This window comes from Phyllobates terribilis, unplaced genomic scaffold (assembly GCF_046119375.1).
Source record: "Phyllobates terribilis strain yellow unplaced genomic scaffold, ASM4611937v1 Scaffold_7__3_contigs__length_470593459, whole genome shotgun sequence".
Taxonomy (NCBI): Eukaryota; Metazoa; Chordata; class Amphibia; order Anura; family Dendrobatidae; genus Phyllobates; species Phyllobates terribilis.
The window spans coordinates 357,445,545-357,467,307 of NW_027362767.1; the positions used below are offsets into that span (position 1 = coordinate 357,445,545).

Genomic DNA, 21,763 nt, shown 5'->3' on the forward strand with positions numbered 1-21,763 from the left:
AGAGTAGTGTCAATGTCGGGGAAAGTAATAAGCAGTATATATAACTGGTGAGCGATGGCGGAGCCCGGGCTGTGCAGACTCACCAAGCAAGGGAAGTAACGCAGGATAGTTGTATGGCATGACAAACAGGTTCACACAGGTCAGAGTGGTGCTCGCTTTCAGATACCCGAACGGCTGTCCAATTTCACTGTATTTCCCACTACTGCTCACAAACACCTGGAACAGGAACAAGGAAGGGGGGGGGGGGGGGGGTATCTGGAAGTAAATAGAAAGTTCCAAAGAACGGCAACTTCACATACATCACAATCAGCACAAGAAGCCCCAGACTTAAAATGGATCCTGATATTTTATACAGGTCCTGAATTTGTCTGCATTAATCATCGCTGACTGTCGTCTCATAATTGCAGCTCATCAATACGCCAAACCCTAAGCCTACAGTGAACCTAATCTAAAGGCAGTGTACAGAAGTGACACCCAGTACACCAAATATGCCAAGACTAACATTATATAGTAAAACTGTACTTTATTAAAAAGGTGCATGCCACTTAATAAATTTGGCAAATTTTTTTTTAATTTTTTTTTTAGATCGCTTGAAAATTAGAAAATGAGACAAAATTTGTGACATTTACTGGCGTAACACTTAATAAATCTGTTTAGCTGTGAATCTGGTCCTCCACACCCACTTTTACAACTTTCAGAGGGCAAAATTTTTTTGCGCATATGTGCAGCAAAAACTGCCATAACCTGCTTAATAAGTGTTGGCGAAACAGGGGCATGAAGCTGCATTCACAATACGCCCCCACCAAGCAGTGATACAAGAGTGCAGTCATAGTAACATTTGATTTTTTTGTGAATTTATTTCAGGTATTGCACTACTCTGACATTTTTCTTTGCACATTTCATACCTGGTGTCTGTATACATTGTCATATACACCAGAGGAATATTTCAGTCATATTCCCCGGCTACTCATCAGTATCACTACTCTCAATGGCTGCACTGGGTCAGGTTCATTTGTGGTGGGTTTCTGGGCCGGATCATGGTTTTGGTTACTATTAATTTACATATTTGAGCTTTTCACAGTTTAAAATTTGTACTTTTTTCTCTCAGCCTCTCATGCAGCCAAATCAGATCTCACACTTTGCACTGACGAGGGGCAATACACCCAAACACTGTGTCTGCAATTTAAGATTCTGGTTTGGCTTTTATCCTACTTCAAGTGGCAAGGCTCGTTAAAGAGTTGATATTGACTTGTAGGGTTGCTACTTCCAATAGGTAGCACTAGAGGTCCTCTTCTTCTATGAAGACACAATTTTCATGCTTTTTAACTCAAAAATTCTTCATGGACCTTGAATACTGGGGTAGGCAATATTTAGGAGGTGGAGTATACAACACAAAGTGGTTCGGTACACTGTACATTTCATTGCAGGCAAGGTTTACGTAGATACAACCCCCCGCTCTAATGCAGCAGCATAAGAACTCACTGAGCGTCTAGTGACTTTTTTCACTATATTCAGTTTGTCTTTGTAACATTTGAAGAAGCAGTCAGTGTTACATATTGTCTGATTACCAGGGCTGTGGAGTCGGAGCCCATTTTGATGGAGTCGGTATAAAATGTACCGACTCCTAAAATATATAATAAATTGGGTATGAGGGAGTCGGAGGCCTGGAAATTGAGGAGTCGGAGGTTTGGCTTACTGACTCCACAGCCCTGCTATATTTATTCTTCTGTGACACGTTGGCTTGGACTCCATTGTCTCTGTTGTGCCAGCCTTACCCTTCTCTGCCTCCAATACCAGCTGTGCAGAATAAGGGTAAAATAAAGTTGGTGACATATTACCTTTCGCTCAGGTACTTAAAGAGGAATTTGTCAGTCGATTCATACTGCCTAAACAATGAGCAGTGTGAACAAGATCCTGGCTGCATGATTGCAACCAGGGCCGTGGAGTCGGTAAGCCAAACCTCCAACTCCTCAATTTCCATGACTCCGACTCCCTCATACATGGTTCATGTTTAAGTGATAAATTTACTGCAGCACAGATTCATCTCAGCTAAAAGTCTAGACCCTTAGATCAGGAATAGGACAGACATTTAAAGGACATTTCATAACTTTCCCAAATTCTTATGATAAAATATTCCCCACAAACTGCATTGAACTACTGTACCCATTTTATTATATATTTTAGGAGTTGGAGTCGGTCCATTTTCTACTGACTCCACGACTCTGACTCCAAAGCCCTGATTGCAACCAGGTATTTAGACTGATAAGTTTTTTTAAAGCAAAGTCTATTTACTTAACTTTCTGTGTAGACTATCTTTATATAAAATGTTGAGTGGTGTTTAAAAGGTTTTTTTTTTTAATTTTGAAAGTAATCCTCAATCTATGAGATAGGGGATAATGTATTGAGTGGTAGTGTACCTCCTGTCGACACTAGGCCAAAACTGATTAACCTAGTGTCTCAGGAGAGAGCAGAGCAAAGTTTTTTTGTTTTGTTTATTTGTATTGGTTTCTAATGGTACAGCCTACACCCACAATACAGAGTCCTGCAATCATATAAAGAAATTGGCTCAGATTAATCAAGGCAGGCAATTTTCTCGCCGGTCTTAAAGACTGGGTGCGGTGGAATCAGACGCTCCTGATTCATCAAGAGGTCAGGGACTGGAGTGAGATTTCTGGAGTAGGGAACACCACAGCTCTTCATGAATTTGATGAGCTGTGGTGTCATGTCGCCCCCACCCCCTAAAAAGAAAAAAAAAAAAAAAAAAGTTGCAAAGTTTTGGCGCCACTCTTGAGTTGAATCAAACTTTTCAAAGCTTTTAATGACACTTTTTGGTGTAAAAGCTTTGATGAATCAGGCCCATAATGTTTATGGGATTTGTACCAAGCTTGTAAGTTATTCCTTACCCCATGGACAGAATATAACTAACTGTAAGAAATTAAATTTCACCAATAGACTTAAATATTACATAATAGCCACATTTTACAGACAACTGAAATACTAGCAGTTTAGCGGTGGTTCTGTCATTTCCCCCAGCTTGCCCACTAAAGCCTTTATCACCCACCAGCAGCGCGGCACAGACGCCAGGTTACACTGACCTGCCAGCAGGTGTGAGGAGACTTTCGTTCTAGAATATACTGCGTCAGCGGAGACGGCTCCAGCTCGTACTTGTCAAAAGGCAGTTTATCAATGACCATAGGCTCACAGTCCGCACATGAGAATTTCACCACAGGATGGGAAGTGCGTGGGGGCTGAAAAGGAAGACATTACATGAGCGCAAAGATCCCATAATCAAAGTCTGGTGGAATCGCTGCACAAGCCGAATCCATAACTGGGGCTACACGGCAGCTTTGGTCACCACACAGTTTGCACAGCCAAAGATCTCTGTATGCCACTGCTACATCGCTGCAAAGGACAATTGATTGGATTCACATTGTGACCCGCATGGTACCGTGAAAAGCAGGTAGCAAAAAATATGAATGGTTTTGGTTTCAACCTTTGTAGCAGCAAATATTGTGGTGAATCCCCAGCATTAGGTCTGTACAGCTAAATCATTGCAGGAACAAAATGTGAAGAGGATTTAAAAGTAGAAGAGAAAATTACAGAACTTATTATAGAGTGATTAAAGGGGTTGTCCAGTTAAAAAGTTTTCACCCAACTGCAGGATGAGAGATAAGGTATTAATCAGTGGGGGTCCGAACGCTGGAACCAGCCCAAATTTGCAGAAACAGGAAATTTTATTCTTGTAAGAATAGAGCGCCAGCGCACATCTGCGACTGCCGCTCTATTCATTCCACATGGGGCTGCCAAGCGTTGTGCTGGGCTTCATCCGGCAGCTCCATGGAGAATGAACTGGCTATGCCTTTTTGCAACTAGGATAATAATTCCCAAGTTCCCCGATCTGCCAACTGGTTCAGGTCCCAGCGGTGGATAAGTGGTAACTTGCTTTAACCGAACACCCTCATTTTAACTGTAAAATCTCCTTCCCATGTAAACTATGTGACATAACAAGAGTGCACTTACCAATGTTGGGGAGTTCTGATCGGGCCAGAAGGACTCTGGAATTGGCCAGTGTCCAACAGGAACACCAGTTTTTGGATTTGGCCGCACATAGATCAGTTTATGACAACTGTGCCATGCTAGTGCAGCAAAAGAATTGACGGGCCTGAGGGAATCCGGAAGAACATCTAGAGAAGAAAAACAATGAACTGAATATTTTGTGGATTAAAAAAATTGGAGAACAAGTGACAGATGATAAAAACATGTGTAAGTGAGGTTCAGTGAGCGTCTGGCAGACGCAGGTTGTCTTCTCGGTCTCCTGATGGGCTGGGAATTTCAGGTCCCTGCTCTATTATCTGATAATTTGGAAAGACTGCCATTTGCCTACACAGAGCTATACCCTGGAAGATGTCCTGCAATGCACACATCCCTGACACTGCTCACAGTAAAAGCTTTACTGCTACGAATCCTACTGATCAGATGTAGAGACCGGCAGTGGCCCCTGGGTGACATGGTCACACTACTGAAGCAAGGATTTCCCTTTTCTGTCGTTCTTCCATAGATGATGCCCATAAAGTCACAGCGGTTTTACCTTCACAGTTTGGCGTAGGGTCAGGACCAGTCTTCTCAAAGTTGATCACTACACCGCTCTGAACTTTTTGGACTAAAGACTCCAAACATTGGTTCAGCATCCTCTGTGTCCTGACGCAGTATGAACGGCCTGAAATGACAATACAATTCCAACAATAATAAATCTATTAATGGAAGAAAAGTTCATGCAAGAATGAAAAGAGATGGAGCTATGGCCTTTAGTATGAGGCTATAGAGTAGCTGTTAGGCCTCATTCACACTTCTGAGTGTCACATACACGTTTTATCATGCGGATAGAACATGTACCCATTTTAGTCTACAGACCTTTCACATCTCAGAATTTTTTTGGGGGTCTAATAGTTAGCAAAAACTTGTGCACCTTACAGAGTTTGGTCCAATTTACAGACCAAACTTGCTTACCTAGAAGGAATTAACCCTTGAAGAAAAATAAATAAATAAATAGAAAGCACATTGATGCCATCCATGTGCTATCCATTTTTGATAGATTACAGCTCAGAGAAACCATCAGTAATTTTTTCCCCCCTCGTGTGAGAAAACGTCACAAATGATGAAAATCTTTTTCGCAGAAGACAAAAAGAACTTGTGTAAATTAAGCCCAAATCTCAGAGAAAAATTGCAGTTGCATTGTGAATCCAATCATAGGTACCATAACCAATTTTCAACACAATTCGACTGCAGTTTTTTTCATTATTGCATCTTAAAGTGCACCCCCAGGAACAACTGCTGCTGCATCGAGTCACCCATACAATACTAGGTTAGGGGTGCATGAAGATTGTGGACGTATGGCACAGGATTGCAATGCTGTACGGCTTAAATCACAACTAATGACAGCGACCTATCGGGCAGAAGTGAAGCATTTCTGCTGTGGTAACGAGCTGGTCGCCACATGACCACTTTCACCATCGCTGGCAGTAATATTGTGTGGCCAGAAGCCACCGCGCAGCTCTAAAGGGGGACCCGTAGAGTTTGTAGTAAGTTTTCTGAGAGAAGCAGAACGACCATCCTACCTCCTGTGACTTCACACATCTGAGTAACAGAAGACTCATCAGATGGTACACTCCCAACCTGCTCCGGCTCTGCAGACAAAGCTCCTGGAAGCCGAAGTACCAGTGCAAACAGCCTCTGATCCCACCGGAAGGGCTCTTTTGTAAGCTCACTTCCAGGCAATGGAGAGTTTAGGGGAAGATGGAGCTAAAGAAAAAAGATAAATAAATAGAGAACGGTTTAAGTAACTGAATTTTAAATCAGAAAGTTTCAATCAATGCCTAAACAATTATACGTAAGGTGCCTGTAAAAGCAATGACGAATACGTGGATTTCTTTGGCTTGCCACAGCCCATAGATGACAAGGGGAGGAAATCAATATGAAATGGGAGAATATATATGGTTAAAAATAATAAACTGAAGGATACTTAAACGCCCTAACCCCTGTGAAGGCTGAGCAGCCAGATACAGTGGTCTGCGCTGGGATTGTATGTGGCCGGCTCTTTGTACGTCCGATTGCTGAGGACTGTGATCCACCTGATGACAAGGCCTTTCAGTCACCTGACCATTGTAGCCAATCACATGCCTTAGTAGTCAGATAACTAAAGAATGAGTTAATGCTTCCAGTCTTTGCAGTGACTTAAAATAGATCCATTGGGGTTAAAGTAGGAGCGTACACATCAGCTTATTGCTTTAAAAAAAACTCCATATCATCTCCAGAAGTTTCATTTTTCAAAAAATGCTTTTAAAAAAAAAACAACAAAAAAAACTGGAATCACAGGTGATGGTGTGTGTGTGTGTGTGTGTGTGTGTGTGTGTGTGTGTGTGTGTGTGTGTGTGTGTGTGTGTGTGTGTGTGTGTGTGTAATAAGGTTATGAAGGGGGAGATTTATCAAACATTGTGTAAAGTGAAACTGGCTCAGTTGCCCTTAGCAACCAATCAGATTTCACTTTTCATTCCTCACAGACTCTTTGGAAAATGAAAGGTGGAATCTGATTGGTTGCTAAGGGCAACTGAGCCAGTTTCACAGATCTAGTTTTCACAGATAGATCTCCCCCAAATCTGTTTTCTTTTCAGATAATTCAGATAACACATAATGGAAAATAATTTAAATACAGATCAAAGAAAATGGATTTTAACAGAGTATTGGAAATCTCAAAATGCTGAAACCGTTAGAGCAAATTGGGTTGAAACATTTGGTACTCAAGCCCCAAAGAGACAAACCATTTACCGCATTCATGACAAATTCAATGCCACTGGCTCAATCCTTAATGCTCCAAAAACTGCTCGACAGTCTGTATAGAAGATAATAAACAACTTGTTGCTGAAACATTTGTTCAGAGTCCAAAAAAGTCCACGAGAAGAGCCTCTTTGGAATTGGGAATTTCACGAGCTTCTATCATGCGAATCCTGAAATCTATTGGGTGGAAAGCTTATCGTCTATGTCTGATTCATGGTGCGAATCCTGAAATCTATTGGGTGGAAAGCTTATCGTCTATGTCTGATTCATGGTTTTGGACCACCCTGTATGTATATGTATTATATATATATATATATATTTTTTTTTAAAATGTATTTATTATATATAAATATTTATTTTTCTTATTTATTGGGTTAAAAAACAACTATGGGAAATATAAGGGAATGACTTCTACGTCTTGTTGGATTCACTTTCAACTTTGCAAAAAAACAACAACAAACAAACGGATAGATGAATACAAATCCACAATGAAGGGCGCTTACCTCATCCAAAACACCTGAAGGAATGGTAAGTTTGTTCCCATCTGTGATTGTAATTAAAATGGAGGGTTCCAAAAAGAACGGATTTCTTCCCTTTAAAACAGTAACAAACAGATTCAAAGTTTACGTCACATTTTCAAACGGAATTCTCTGACATGTGTAAGAGCAATACATAGGAGCTAAGGCCGGCCATACCACTTTGTCCCGGTAGCGCACCGCATTGAATTTTACAGCGTCTGATGCTCATCTAATGTATAAATCTATAAGGAGGCAATTCTACCATTGCCATCAGTTAAACTAATTTTCACAGAATCAGCTGGCCGACATATACAGAGGAGATGCCAAACACGCAGGTGTATTCATTGTCGGAAGGCAATTAGAACGGCCATGCTAGATTTTCACAGCTGATCTTCCTAAATGGCCTCTGGAGATAAACGGTGGCAGAACCATCTCACTTTCACTCTCCTGCTTCTCTTGCAAATAACTTATAGATTTGATTAAACCAGAAGTTTTTGGGGTGCGGGATGGGTCCAGTCTCTGGGACCCCTACCATCTCAAGAATCTAAGGACTTCAGTCCTAGAGCAGCACCTTGGCCCCTTTGGTTTTCTCCCTGCATATCAGTGATCCCGGTAACTCTCTTCACAGGCAACTGCAGAACTAAAGTTTTGCACCGCAGCAGGTTGTTGGGAGCATCGAAGCACAGGGAGGATTTGGCGAGATGGTACAATAAAAAGAAACAGCACACATACCTGTCCATAGTTATCGATTCCAGACACCAGACGATTCAAATTGAGCAAATCGAAGGAAGATCTAAGTGCTTGGCCAAGAGTGGTGAGTCCTGATGCCTGGAGGTTCTTCAGCTCATTCATGAACGTTGCATGATTTTCTTTCCAGCCAGCCTGAAAAAAAACACAATTTTTTAAATTTAATTTCAAAATACACAAATTCTTAAAAAAAAAAGAAATTAACAAAAAAAAGCATTTATGTAATCCCTTCCCGCAGATGTATGCGATTGTGCCGTACAGTTACATCTCGGCGATGGCACAGGAGTTGTGCCCGTGCCGTCCGCAGCAAAGGCCGGCTGTTACACAGAGAAGCTTCTGCTGCATTTGCTGCAAGCAGACACAGCTGCCATCCAAATACTAACATTTCAGATGCCGCTAATGGTATCTGCATGTGAACAGTTTGACAGAAGGAAAACGCTCCTCTACAGCCCATTCGGCAGCCCTGTTGCGCAATTGTGGGTGTTTGATGGTTGCTACAGCAAATAAGGCATATATGGTTTCCACATCAGCCCTATATCTTAGCCTACCCGCTGTCGATGGAGGCGACCTGTCACACACTAACAGCTTATATAATACTCTGTACCACACAAGTAGTGCAATCGTTATGAATGCCATCAAAGCTTTGTGGCACTAGTAATGTTAATTAAAAAAAAAAGTAAAAACATATCTATCCATCTATCTATATCCACATCTATTTATACACACCCACCAAAAATCAGTTTTATTAATTAAAGAAAAATGGTTTATTTGAAAATCAAATCCCTCCGAAAACAAAGCATTTTTCATTGCTGCATTTGGTACTGAACCCCTCTATAAAACCAATTTATTCGGTAGAGCGAATGCCATACATCACCAATTCTCTAAGTAAACGTATTTCTAAAGGTGTTACTGGCATGAAATTCTCACCAGATGTCAGTAACAGCCCATCCAATCCACACAAAAAAATCAAACTATAAATGTCCATAAATTAAAAGTTAAGTTATGTGCAAAAATGAGAAATGATACCGGGAAAAAGTATTGGAACACATGAAGAAGCACAAAAAGCCATGGAAAGTCATGACACCAGCTAAAATCTATCAGTGATTAAAAAGCAATCCTGCCACTAAGTGAAAAATAATATCAGCTGATTCAACTGATGGCCTATAAAAAGGTGTCACAAAAAAAATCTTATGATGGGTAAACCAGTGAACTGTCTCAAGACCTTCACAACCTCATTGTTGGAAACATGCTGATTGCTTTGGTTACAGAAGAATTTCTAAACTACTGAAAGGTTTGGTGAGCCATGTTATTTTACCCACTGTATGTATAAATACATACATATATTACAGGGCTCGACAAACCCAGGCGCCTGGTCGCCAGTGGCGCCTAGAAAATGTTGCCTGGTGCTTGAGGAGTTGAGAAGAAAAAAAAATACTCTCAATCCAATCCCACCTCCTGCACGGAGTCATCCAATCGGAGGAAGCAGGGACAGTATCGCTCAGGCCGCCTTCTCCACTTTGCTCCGCCCCCCTTATGCTCCGGGACTGGACAGGGAGAGTTGGGTTACGGGGGAAGCAGGGCCGGCGTCAGCACCCGGCGTACCTGGGCAAGTGCCGGGGCCCTGGAGAATCAGAGGGGCCCAGCCGCCCACTCACTGTCGGGGCCCGGGCCCACACACCCACCCGCCCACTCACTGTCGGGGCCGGGCCCACACACCCACCCGCCCACTCACAGTCGGGGCCCTGGCCGCTTCCTCGGCACCTGTTCAGGGACGCAGGCGCTGCTTGATTGCCGGCACTTCCCCCAGACATGGCCGCGCGCTGTCCGGCTGTGTCTGCTAGTAATGACACGGCAGGGTCGACGGCACTGCACCTTTAATTGTGCTTGTGTGTCGCTCCTGCCGCGTCATTACTAGCAGACACAGCCGCACAGCGCGCGGCCATGTCTGGGGGAGTGCCGGCAATCAAACACCGTCGGAGCGGAGGTCCTGCACAGATGGGCGGGAGGGGCCCGGACCCGACCGCAAGTGGGCCCCTCTGATGTTCCAGGGCCATGAAGTCTGTGACACGCCGGGGGCCCTGCACTGCCCCATACCCGAGGAGCTGCTGGACAGGTGAGTGAGGCTTCCCCAATCCCCATATTAAAAATATTAGTAATGGGTCTGTGTGAGTGCATGTATGTGAATGTCAGTGTATATGACTGTGTATATATATTTGTCTGTTTTATCTATATGTGTACATGTCTGCGTACCGTGTGTGCGCGCGCATATGTCTGCGTACCGTGTGTGCGCGCGCATATGTCTGCGTACCGTGTGTGCGCGCGCATATGTCTGCGTACCGTGTGTGCGCGCGCATATGTCTGCGTACCGTGTGTGCGCGCGCATATGTCTGCGTACCGTGTGTGCGCGCGCATATGTCTGCGTACCGTGTGTGCGCGCGCATATGTCTGCGTACCGTGTGTGCGCGCGCATATGTCTGCGTACCGTGTGTGCGCGCGCATATGTCTGCGTACCGTGTGTGCGCGCGCATATGTCTGCGTATGTGAAGGATGAGGGGGCAGGCTGGGCCATGTGTAATATATATATATATTTCTCCGCCGTGTCTGTGCATCATGAATCGTGTATGTGTTAAAAGGGCCCACTGAGACTCTTTCGCCCGGGGCCCAGAAAAACCTGGAGCCGGCCCTGGGGGGGAAGGATTGCTGTGGCCGGGGGCCCGTTCTCATCTCCCGCTACCTGTGTAAGTACATACAAAGGCCGTGCTCCCCGGGGAGACGCCGTGTGTGAGGGGGTCTATATGTACAGTTTGTCAACAAAAAAAATTCTGGCTCCTAAATTTTTTGGCTGGCTCCTAGATTCTGAACAACTTTGTCGACCCCTGATATATTATATACATAAAAAAGTAATTAAAAAAGTCATGTAATTACAGAGTTCCTTTGAAACCCTTCCTGTAGCCGGGCTTCAAAGGAGTCGGTGATTTCTCCTATGGCATGCTGTAATATCGCTGTATATAGCACAAGCAATCGGATGATCACATCTTCAAGTCCCCTAAGGGGGCTAACAAAAATAGGAAAAAAAAAACATGTGGTATCGCAGAGTTCAGAAATGTCCGATCTATCAAAATATTTTAAAAAAACGATTAACCCAATCGGTAAACATTGTAAACGGAAAAAGTTCAAGAACACCAAAATTACAGGGGTTTTTTGGCCGCCGAAATTCCACAAAAAAAATGTTGTAACAAGCAATCAAAAAGTCACATCCATCCCAAAAAAAGTCTCGTCACGCCAGAAATAAGCCATCACACAGGTCCATCAGCCGAAAAATAGAAATGTTATGGGTCTGGGAAAATGGAGACAACCCCAATTTTTTTTTTTTTGCAAACTTTTAATTTTTATTTCACCACTAAAATAATAAAAAAAAGACTGGATATGTTTGGTATTGCCGTAATCGTATTGATGAGGAGAATCATATTGCATGGTCATTTTTTACCACAAAATGTACACTGTTAAAACAATGCCCAAAAAACAATGTCAGAATTGTGTTTTTTTTTCACAATTTCACCTCACTTGGAATTCCCCCCCCCCCCCCATTTTCGAGTACACCATGTGGTAAAATGAATGGTGTCACTCAAAAGTACAATTAGTCCCGGAAAAAACAAGCCCTCAAATGTCTATGTGGACAGAAAAATAAAAGCGTTATGGCTCTGGAAAGAAAGGGAGGAAAAAACTGAAAACGCAAAAATGAAAATTGGCTGCGTCGTGAAGGGGTTAAAAAAATAGAAACTGTTTTTATGATCATTGTCTCCCAAAGAGAAGTCAAAAAGCCGCATGTAACAATATGTTACCAATGATACTTTCTGTTTAACAAACTGTAGTTAAATTCTCAGATAAAACTCTGCTGATGGGAGATTGTAAAATTTAGGGCGCTCAGAATAGGGCAACCATTTATTTTATTTATATATTTTTTTTAAAGTGAAATTAGGCTATGTTCACACACGTTGTGTTTTGCTGCCTATTTTGCAGCAAATTTTTATGCAAATTTTCAGCTGTGTCTAGAAGTACCAGCAAAGTCTATGAGAAACCAAAATTCTCTTCTGTTCACACATGTTGCTTTTTGTTTGCTGCGTATTTTCTGCCTTGCTTGCGTATTTGGAAAATAGAGCATGTCACTTCTTTCAGCGTTTCTGCAGCCAAAACGCGCGTATTTTGCTGCGTTTTTTCACCCATAGAAAGTAATGGGTGGTCAAAAATACGCAGCAAAATAAGCACGTTTTTTTACGCAGCTGTTTTCCTGCCAGTGAAAAGTTAACAGCAGATTTGCAGCAGAAAAAAAACACGTGTGAACATAGCCTTAGTATGAAAAAAAGAGTATGTCATAAAGGCCAAAACTGTCTGTGACGCTGGGGAGTTAATGAGGCCACCTTCAGTGGCAAGGTTGTACCTCATACTGCACAAGAGCTGCTAATACCCACAGGAGACATAATTCGGCTTTCCATTATAGAATGGATCCTGACATGTCCACTTCTAGAAATTATTGTATTACATATTAAATAGTTCTGGATCATGGTGTCTTAGGGAAGCAGAGGTGAATCCAGCTATAACAATCTTCTAAAATTGGTTGTATTCTATTTGCAATGATTAAGAACTCATAGTTTGAAACGCGTTCGCTGATGTCCTCCTAAGTGTGTGTTTTAATTATCTATATGACCTAATAAAATACAACCGATTTTAGAAGATTGTTACAGCTGGATCCTCCTCTGCCCCCTCATCGATATTCCTAGTCGAACCGCTGGCTCCGTGATAGGATCTTCTATTTGATATTATTTGCTTTCTCTTTTGCCACATGTTGTCATAGAACCATTCCTCCACCTAGAAATGTATGAACAGACAACTGGGTATTACCCTTGTCAAAGGGGAGTTGCTACACAAGATAGCAGGGCCTGGACAGTGGCAGCCTGTGTAGGGACACATCCTTTATGACAATCTGATGGTAACACCCAGTTAGCAATCTATACATAAGTTTCTAGTAGAAGTAAAAGAGTAACAGCAAACCAAAGCATAGACTTTATGGTAATTTTAGCTTTTTATCTCCTTCAAACCAGCTTAGGATGAACATATTGAGCCCACACACAATCCCCGCCAATGACTGCAGGATAATTCTCTTTTCTGGCCAGGAAGCTGCTTTCCTTGCAGGCATGAAGAGCAGCGGCTGGCCAGGAACAAACACGAGTAATAAGTCGTCCTGTCTATTGTTAAGCGCCTATTACTTACACTCAAATTCTAGGAAAAGGGAAGGGAAGCTGCTGCCAAGGAAAAAAAAGCAAAATGCTGAAGACATATTGTTCTGTCCCAGAAGAACCTACCCTGTACATTTCTACACTACAGGCGGATACACAAGTGGCACTGGTAACTACGAAGGTGGGCAGCGTGTGATGTCACCAGTTTGCAGCCGTACCGCCTCTACTAAGAGCTGTGAAGAATGAATACCAAATCTGGCAGCCGTTCCTCTCTGTAAGCAAACTATCCTTGAGAAAACCAGACAGACAATCTAAAGAACAGTCCCCGTGTGAGCCAAAAACCGCCATTCGGATGGAGATTGCCCATCAGACGCAGGGGAAGGGGAAAAAAAAAAACATTTCCATTTGCCCCTGAATTTGGAAAAGCAGATATACCCGGTCCAACCTCTATCTACAAAGGTAAAGAGTGCAGTAAAGACATTATACCCAACTGCGAAGGCATCATGTGCCCATCTATGGTGGCATTATCTACAGTGCTGCCAGCAATACGCTCTATAAAAAAAGAGTCCATTATTGTATGCTCAGTGCCCAGCTTGGATGAGCAGTACAGGTGCTACATAACCATAGCCATCCACCATCAGCACCAAAAGCTGGCTGTATATACGTAGATCCTACTACCTAGTATATAAATGCATACGAGGGACCTCACCAACTAATCACCCAGACAATCAGGACTGACGAGAATGTGGAGGACTTCAGTTCCAAGACCTCTGTATTATCTTTACACAGCACCCAAATCTAACACCCCACTGCCTGCAGAAATCAAAACCCCATCTTGAATGCTGAAGGCCTCGTCCAGAGACTCATGTTTTTCAAGGATCAGACACGCACCCGTTATAGTCTATGGGGCTGTTCACAAGGAAAACTGATGAAAAACACTGAATGCAAGAACTGACACTGACCAAACATTGAACACACTCTTACATTGGCCGACCCATAGCCATTAATACAAAGAATAATAATAATAATTTTTATTTTTATAGCGCCAACATATTCCGCAGCACTTCACAATTTTAGGGGGGACAGACAATACAGAATAAGCATATCTCATATCGAAAGGAGTGAGGGCCCTGCTCGCAAGCTTACAATCTATGAGGAAATGGGGGAGACACAAAAGGTAAAGTGTACATATATTGTGTAATGCAGCCTTGATATACTAAATAGGATAAATAATAATACATGGACTGGTCGCCTGCCAGTATGTGTACAGTCCTGACCGAGGCTATTAAGTGCATGGATGGTATGAACCGGAAATTGAAGATGATTTTAATATGGGGGAAAACTGGGACAGTTCGTGTGTTGAGGCGATAGGCCAGTCTAGTCTAAAGAAATGGATTTTTAGGGTCTGTTTGAAACTGTGGGTATTGGGAATTAATCGAACTGTCCTGGGTATTGCATTCCAAAGAATTCCAAAGAATTGGCACAGCACATGAGAAATCTTGGAGACGGGAGTGGGAAGTTCAGATTATGGAGGATTTTAAGTTTTAAGTCATTGGCAGAACGGAGGACACGGGTAGGGTGGTAGACTGAGACAAGGGAGGAGATGTAGGGGAATGGTGAAGCATGGAGCGCTTTGTAGGTAAGTGTGATAAGTTTATATTGAACTCTATATTGGATGGTAAACCAGTGCAATGACTGGCACAGGGAAGAGGCACCGGTGTAGCGGTTGGCAAGGAATATGATCCTGGCTGCTGCGTTAAGGACAGATTGGAGAGGGGAGAGTTTAGTAAGAGGGAGACAGATTAGTAGAGAGTTGCAACACTCAAGACGAGAGTGAATAAGAGCGACAATAAGAGTTTTTGCTGAGTCAAAGGTGAGAAATGTCCTGATTCTAGAGATGTTTTTGAGGTGTAGATGACATGAGCGAGTGATTTGATGTGAGGAGTGAAGGAAAGATCTGAATCAAAAATTTCCCCAAGACAGGGGGCTTGTTTCTTGGGAGTAATGGTTGAGCCACAAACGGAAATGGCAATATCGGGCACAGGTAGATTAGTAGAGGGAGGAAATACGAGTAGTTCAGTTTTTGACTGATTCAGTTTTAGGTAGAGGGAGGACATAATGTTACACACAGCAGAAAGACAATCACTGGTCTTTTGTAGTAATGCAGCGGTGATGTCCGGAGCAGAGGTGTATAATTGGGTGTTGTCAGCATAGAGATGGTACTGAAAACCGAATCTGCTGATTGTTTGTCCAATGGGAGCGGTGTATAGGGAGAAAAGAAGGGGGCCTAGAACTGATCCTTGAGGAACCCCGACAGTAAGAGGAAGGAGAGAGGAGGAGGAGCCGGCAGAAGACACAGAGAAGGAGCGGTCAGAGAAATAGGAGGAGAACAAGGAGAGAACAGTGTCCTTGAGGCCAATAGAGCGGAGCACAGTGAAAGTTGATTGGTAGTTGTTTAACCCCCTTAGAGACCGGACAATTTTTACTTTTTTTTTCCCCTTCTCCCAAGAAGACCTAACATTCATTTTTCTATCGATCTTGCCATATGAGAGTTTGTTCTTTTGCAGGATGAGATAGTTTTGAATAACGTTATCCATTTTATTGTATCAGTGAATTTTTAAAAAATAGATTTTGAGGGTAAAAATTACTTGGCAACAGGATTCTCTAGGTCAGTACAATAAACTTGTGTAGTTTATATACGGTAATTAACAAATTTTAAATTTTTTTCCCCAAAACTTTAAACATATTTTATTTTCATTAGAGTAGTGAAGAAAAAAAAAATGGTGCCACCATCTCCTGAGACCCGTGAATTTCAAGTTTTTCTGTTTATGGAGCTCTGAGAAAGCTTGCTTTTTGCATGCCAATCCAGATTCTAATTCCTTCCCACACAAGTCTGATTTGCTTGATACGCCATAATTCTTAGGCAAAAAAAAAAAAAAAACACACCCGTCTTTCATGACCTCAGGGCGAGATTATACAGAGCTCATTTATATGGAGGACTAAATGGCAGCAGGTTTACTACGGTAGTGCCCTAGCGATAATCTCCTGCTGATAAAACGGATTTTATCAAAACTACAGCAAGCAGCCAAGTAAGTGACATCGCTGGAATCCGATTCTCTGTCTCTATATTATACTGATCTGACTGACAGATAGCCGTAATGTGGATCCTGCTGTCAGTCAGTGCCGGGGGAGGGTTACAGCTGTCGCTCTCTATACACAGAGCCAGGGCTGGCATCAGCACCCAGGGCCCTGAGCAGGCGGAGGGGGGCCCACTCACCGTCAGGCACCCCGGCGCGCTATGTGACCCATGAGCGGTGCGGTGCCGGTGTCAGCACCCGCTCCCCCCCACTTGCTCAGGGCCCCAGCAGCCGGCACAATACTTACCTCTCCCTGTGCTTCCCCAGCAGCTCCGGTCTCTTCCGCGGCTGCTGCACGGTGACGTCTTTACACCGGGATCTCTACAGTGCAGTCACAGGCAGCGCAGATCGAGAAGACGCTGGCGTGAGTGAGGGGTCCAGAGCAGCGGCAGCAGGTGAGGTGAGTATTTGATTTTTTTTTTTTATATATATATGTATGGAGGCATGGGGCATTATATGGGTGGGGGGGGGGAGAGGTGACATCCTGCATGGGGCATTATGTGGGGGCCTGTAGCCAGTATTCTGCATGGAGCGTTCTATGGGGACCAGTATTCTGCATGGAGCAATATATGGGGCCCATAACACTGCATGGAGGGCTATACTGGCCGGACTGCACTGTGTGTTGAGAGAATTCGCCGGTTTCTGAGCTATTGTGGAATTTACAATAGATATCACTCATGTAATGCAAGAAGTGAAATCTTCGGCACTGTACTATATACAGTACAGACCAAAAGTTTGGACACACCTTCTCATTTAAAGATTTCTCTGTATTTTTATGACTATGAAAATTGTACATTCACACTGAAGGCATCAAAACTATGAATTAACACATGTGGAATTATATACTTAACAAAAAAGTGTGAAACAACTGAAAATATGTCTTATATTCTAGGTTCTTCAAAGTAGCCACCTTATGCTTTGATGACTGCTTTGCACACTCTTGGCATTCTCTTGATGAGCTTCAAGAGGTAGTCACCAGAAATGGTCTTCACTTCACAGGTGTGCCCTGTCAGGTTTAATAAGTGGGATTTCTTGCCTTATAAATGGGATTGGGACCATCAGTTGTGTTGTGCAGAAGTCTGGTGGATACACAGCTGATAGTCCTACTGAATAGACTGTTAGAATTTGTATTATGGCAAGAAAAAAGCAGCTAAGTAAAGAAAAACGAGTGGCCATCATTACTTTAAGAAATGAAGGTCAGTCAGTCCAAAAAATTGGGAAAACTTTGAAAGTGTCCCCAAGTGCAGTTGCAAAAACCATCAAGCGCTACAAAGAAACTGGCTCACATGAGGACCGCCCCAGGAAAGGAAGACCAAGAGTCACCTCTGCTTCTGAGGATAAGTTTATCCGAGTCACCAGCCTCAGAAATCGCAGGTTAAAAGCAGCTCAGATTTGAGACCAGGTCAATGCCACACAGAGTTCTAGCAGCAGACACATCTCTACAACAACTGTTAAGAGGAGACTTTGTGCAGCAGGCCTTCATGGTAAAATAGCTGCTAGGAAACCACTGCTAAGGAGATCTTTGGTTCCAAACACCGTGTCTTTGTGAAACACAGAAAAGGTGAACGGATGGACTCCACATGCCTGGTTCCCACGATGAAGCATGGAGGAGGAGGTGTGATGGTGTGGGGGTGCTTTGCTGGTGACACTGTTGGGGATTTATTCAAAATTGAAGGCTTACTGAACCAGCATGGCTACCACAGCATCTTGCAGCGGCATGCTATTCCATCCGGTTTGCGTTTAGTTGGACCATCATTTATTTTTCAACAGGACAATGACGCCAAACACACCTCCAGGCTGTGTAAGGGCTAGTTGACCAAGATGGAGAGTGATGGGGTGCTACGCCAGATGACCTGGCCTCCACAGTCACCAGACCTGAACCCAATCGAGATGGTTTGGGGTGAGCTGGACCGCAGAGTGAAGGCAAAAGGGCCAACAAGTGCTAAGCATCTCTGGGAACTCCTTCAAGATTGTTGAAAGACCATTTCTGATGACTACCTCTTGAAGCTCATCAAGAGAATGCCAAGAGTGTGCAAAGCAGTCATCAAAGCAAAAGGTGGCTACTTTGAAGAACCTAGAATATAAGACATATTTTCAGTTGTTTCACACTTTTTTGTTAAGTATATAATTCCACATGTGTTAATTCATAGTTTTGATTCCTTCAGTGTGAATGCACAATTTTCATAGTCATGAAAATACAGAAAAATCTTTAAATGAGAAGGTGTGTCCAAACTTTTGGTCTGTACTGTATATATATTTCTCTGCGGTATCTGTGCATCATGAATCGTGGTATGTGTTAAAGGGGCCCACTGAGACTCTTTAGCCCAGGGCCCACAAAAACCTGGAGCCGGCCCTGCACAGAGCGGTGACTGAAACACAACGCTACCGAGAGGAATAAAGTTCATTTCCTCCCAGCAGCGGGGATCTAAGTGTTGGCGCCGGGCAGGTTCAGATATTAACACCATATCTGCCAGTTAATAGCCTTTAATCACATGACAGGTTCACTTTAAAGTTTCACCAGGTTTAGCAAAATAGCATGAAGCACTATGATAAACCTGACATTTATAGACTGTCTAGTTTACTTTTGCACAAAGAATTAAGACAGTATTGTTAAATCTACCTAAGATCTTATGAATTTTGGTAAAGAATCTAAGGGACACACACACACACACACACACAATTTAAAAAACAGCACCTGAGGATTTTTCTACCAATCTGCATTTAACCCAGAAGAAAAACCAAAATCCGGTACATTGCTTGCAGATTTCTATTCTTTTTACTTTCCCAATAAAGTCAATGATGAAATAAAAAGTTTGAGACATGTGGAGGAGACCAGCGTTATCCTAGCATGTGCTGCGGATTTTACATGCGCACATCTGCAAATAAAATCTACAAACATTTCCAACTGTATAAAAACAAAACCGTTTCCCTGAGATCACCTAGAAAGTTTTTTGCCCAAGATTATCCATAAATTTTACTACACATTCTGCTTATCTGTTGTGATTTTTTCCCTCCCACCAAATACACAAGATGATTTTACAATTTGCCGCATCCCCCTGTGGTCTCACTGTCCTCCATGACAGTCCCATGCGATGGACATGAACTCCCAGCATTATGGCCGACATCCAATGCTCTGTTCATAGATCATATCAAAGGAAAAGCACGATCTGCAAATAGACATTTTCACTTTTTATTTCTAGAAACTCTGGCAGAAAATCCCCTTTGTATTTACTGGCATGAAAAATATTTGCATTAAGTCAACCAAGCTCTGAACGTCTTATCCGCATGGAGTGTTCAACCAGCCAAGACGTAGAGGGAACCTCCCAGCAGTGCAGGCTTATATCGTATCTTATGTGCCTTACAGGGAACCTCCCAGCAGGCTTTACCTCTATAAACCGCTCCCACCAGTTTGTGACCTGAAACAACCTTTCATAAAGTTGTATCCATTGTTCCATTGCGGCGTAACATGCCTCATGTAAAACGACAGGACCAAGTGCAATGGAAGGCTCAAGTGTTCACCTGGCGCAGACAATTTTGGCAAAGCCCAACTTGAATCCATTCCTCTATTTCCATTTTATTAAATCTCCTCCAGCATGATGGTGGCTCAGTGGTTAACACAGCAGCAAATACATCCCAAGTGGGCATGACCTAGGGTAAGGCCCATCTTGAAAAACATGCTTTCAAGTCCCTTTTTGGAACCACACAATTACTGATGAACTTGTATTTTTAAAGGGGCTGTCCACTACTTGGATAACCTCTTAAGACAAAAACCTACCTCGGTGTAAAGTAAAAACAATTGCTCCTCCGCTCTTGCACTGCCGCCATTCCAGCGATGTCCGTGCTGGGTCTCCTGGGGCTCATTGGCTGCAGTGCCCACAGGACATAATGTCACGAGAACCCCGGCACAGACATTGCTGGTGACAACTTCTTTAATTTACACTAGGGAATACAATATTTAAGAAGGGTTGTCCGATAAGACATTCACAGCTATGTAATCACATCTGGACCACCTCTTGTTTAAATGAGGGTGGATGTACAATTTAAATAGGCAGCTGTAAAATGTCAGGACGCATTAGTCCATCATAGTGGGAGCTGCTCTCTAAACGACTATCCCCTTTGGTGGCAGTCTGGGGTAGGGGACCCCCTTCTATGACTTCCATATAACTTGTCCTGATGTGGTATTTTGTAGTACAGTGGTAATCCTGGGACAGGAGCTTCGGAGTACACACGTAGGAGACATTACAATTAACCTGCAGACTATTCAGGGCAGTTTGCAGGTCACATCCGGACTTTCTTCACCATCCGTGCGGGCCATTTCCATTTATGCAAAGCCATCAGATCAACTCCTCTGAACTAAAGCCAGTTTGCATTAGTTTTTATGTCTGAACCAGTGACCTTTATGTAAATAGGAATCCAGAATAGAAAACTGGAAGCAAAAATCATCCTGATCCTATTTATTGCTATGGGGTGCGGTCAGTGATTTTATCAGGTTTTCAACAAGAACAAAAAACGATCAGAGTCAATCTACTGAAGTCATTGAATCGTAGGATTTTCCACCAAATATCATCCATCTATCATTATTTACCCGGCGGCTCGTCCGTGTGCCTGTGCTGGGGACTATACGGCAACCAGTTTAAATACTAATACAAGAAGCTGACCATTTTCCAGTCCTATTCATATTCATGGGGGCTTGATAGAAATGCAAATTCCTGCAGAAAGAACCATGTCAATCACATGTATGGAGGGGATAATTCAGCTGCAGAAAGTCTGCAAATCTTAAAGGTTTTTTTCAGATGTATCACAAATGTCTGCACTCACAACACGGCAGAGCGTGCTGTGAGGATTATCTGATGCAGAGACCAGCCATATCACTGCAAGTATGCAAAATGCACACGTCCGGCCACAACTCGACTAGACGTGTGCAGACTTGCTCAGTATAAATGAATTGAGTGAGGCAGTGCTCGTTTAGTCGTACTGTGGCAGGGGGTATACATGTTGCATACTGGCGGTCACATAACCACTGAGTCTCGCCACCGGAGAATCCTTGCAGCGTGCACTGCCATATAGAGTGACTGGAGACTTTCATGATATACCTGGAAAAACCCTTTAAGGCTAAGTTTGCACAATAAGTTGTTTGTTTGTTTTTTAAACGCACCATAAAATTTTAAAATCCACACAATGTCAATTTCTCTTGAGGCAAATATGAGTAGGAGTTTTATTTGCAGATTTTACCCAAGAACTTGACTGAGATAAGGAAAATCTGCAGGTAAAGCAAAAAAACAAACAAACAAAAAAA

At 42.9% G+C, this 21,763-nt stretch overlaps 1 protein-coding gene across 2 annotated transcripts in view; it reads right to left on the reverse strand.

The window, feature by feature from the left end:
* LOC141154829 (integrator complex subunit 6-like) overlaps positions 1-21,763 on the reverse strand; it is a 41,422-nt gene that overhangs the window by 11,452 nt on the left and 8,207 nt on the right. For both annotated transcript variants that reach the window (XR_012247483.1, XM_073641299.1), the window contains exons 3-9: positions 8,082-8,231; positions 7,335-7,424; positions 5,616-5,799; positions 4,589-4,717; positions 4,021-4,184; positions 3,096-3,248; positions 84-216 (exon numbers count right to left, since the gene is read on the reverse strand). Coding sequence is in view for 1 of the 2 variants with exons in the window: in XM_073641299.1 (XP_073497400.1) it covers positions 84-216; positions 3,096-3,248; positions 4,021-4,184; positions 4,589-4,717; positions 5,616-5,799; positions 7,335-7,424; positions 8,082-8,231 (1,003 nt within the window). In the remaining variant the exon portion in view is untranslated. The remainder of the gene's footprint in view (positions 1-83; positions 217-3,095; positions 3,249-4,020; positions 4,185-4,588; positions 4,718-5,615; positions 5,800-7,334; positions 7,425-8,081; positions 8,232-21,763) is intronic.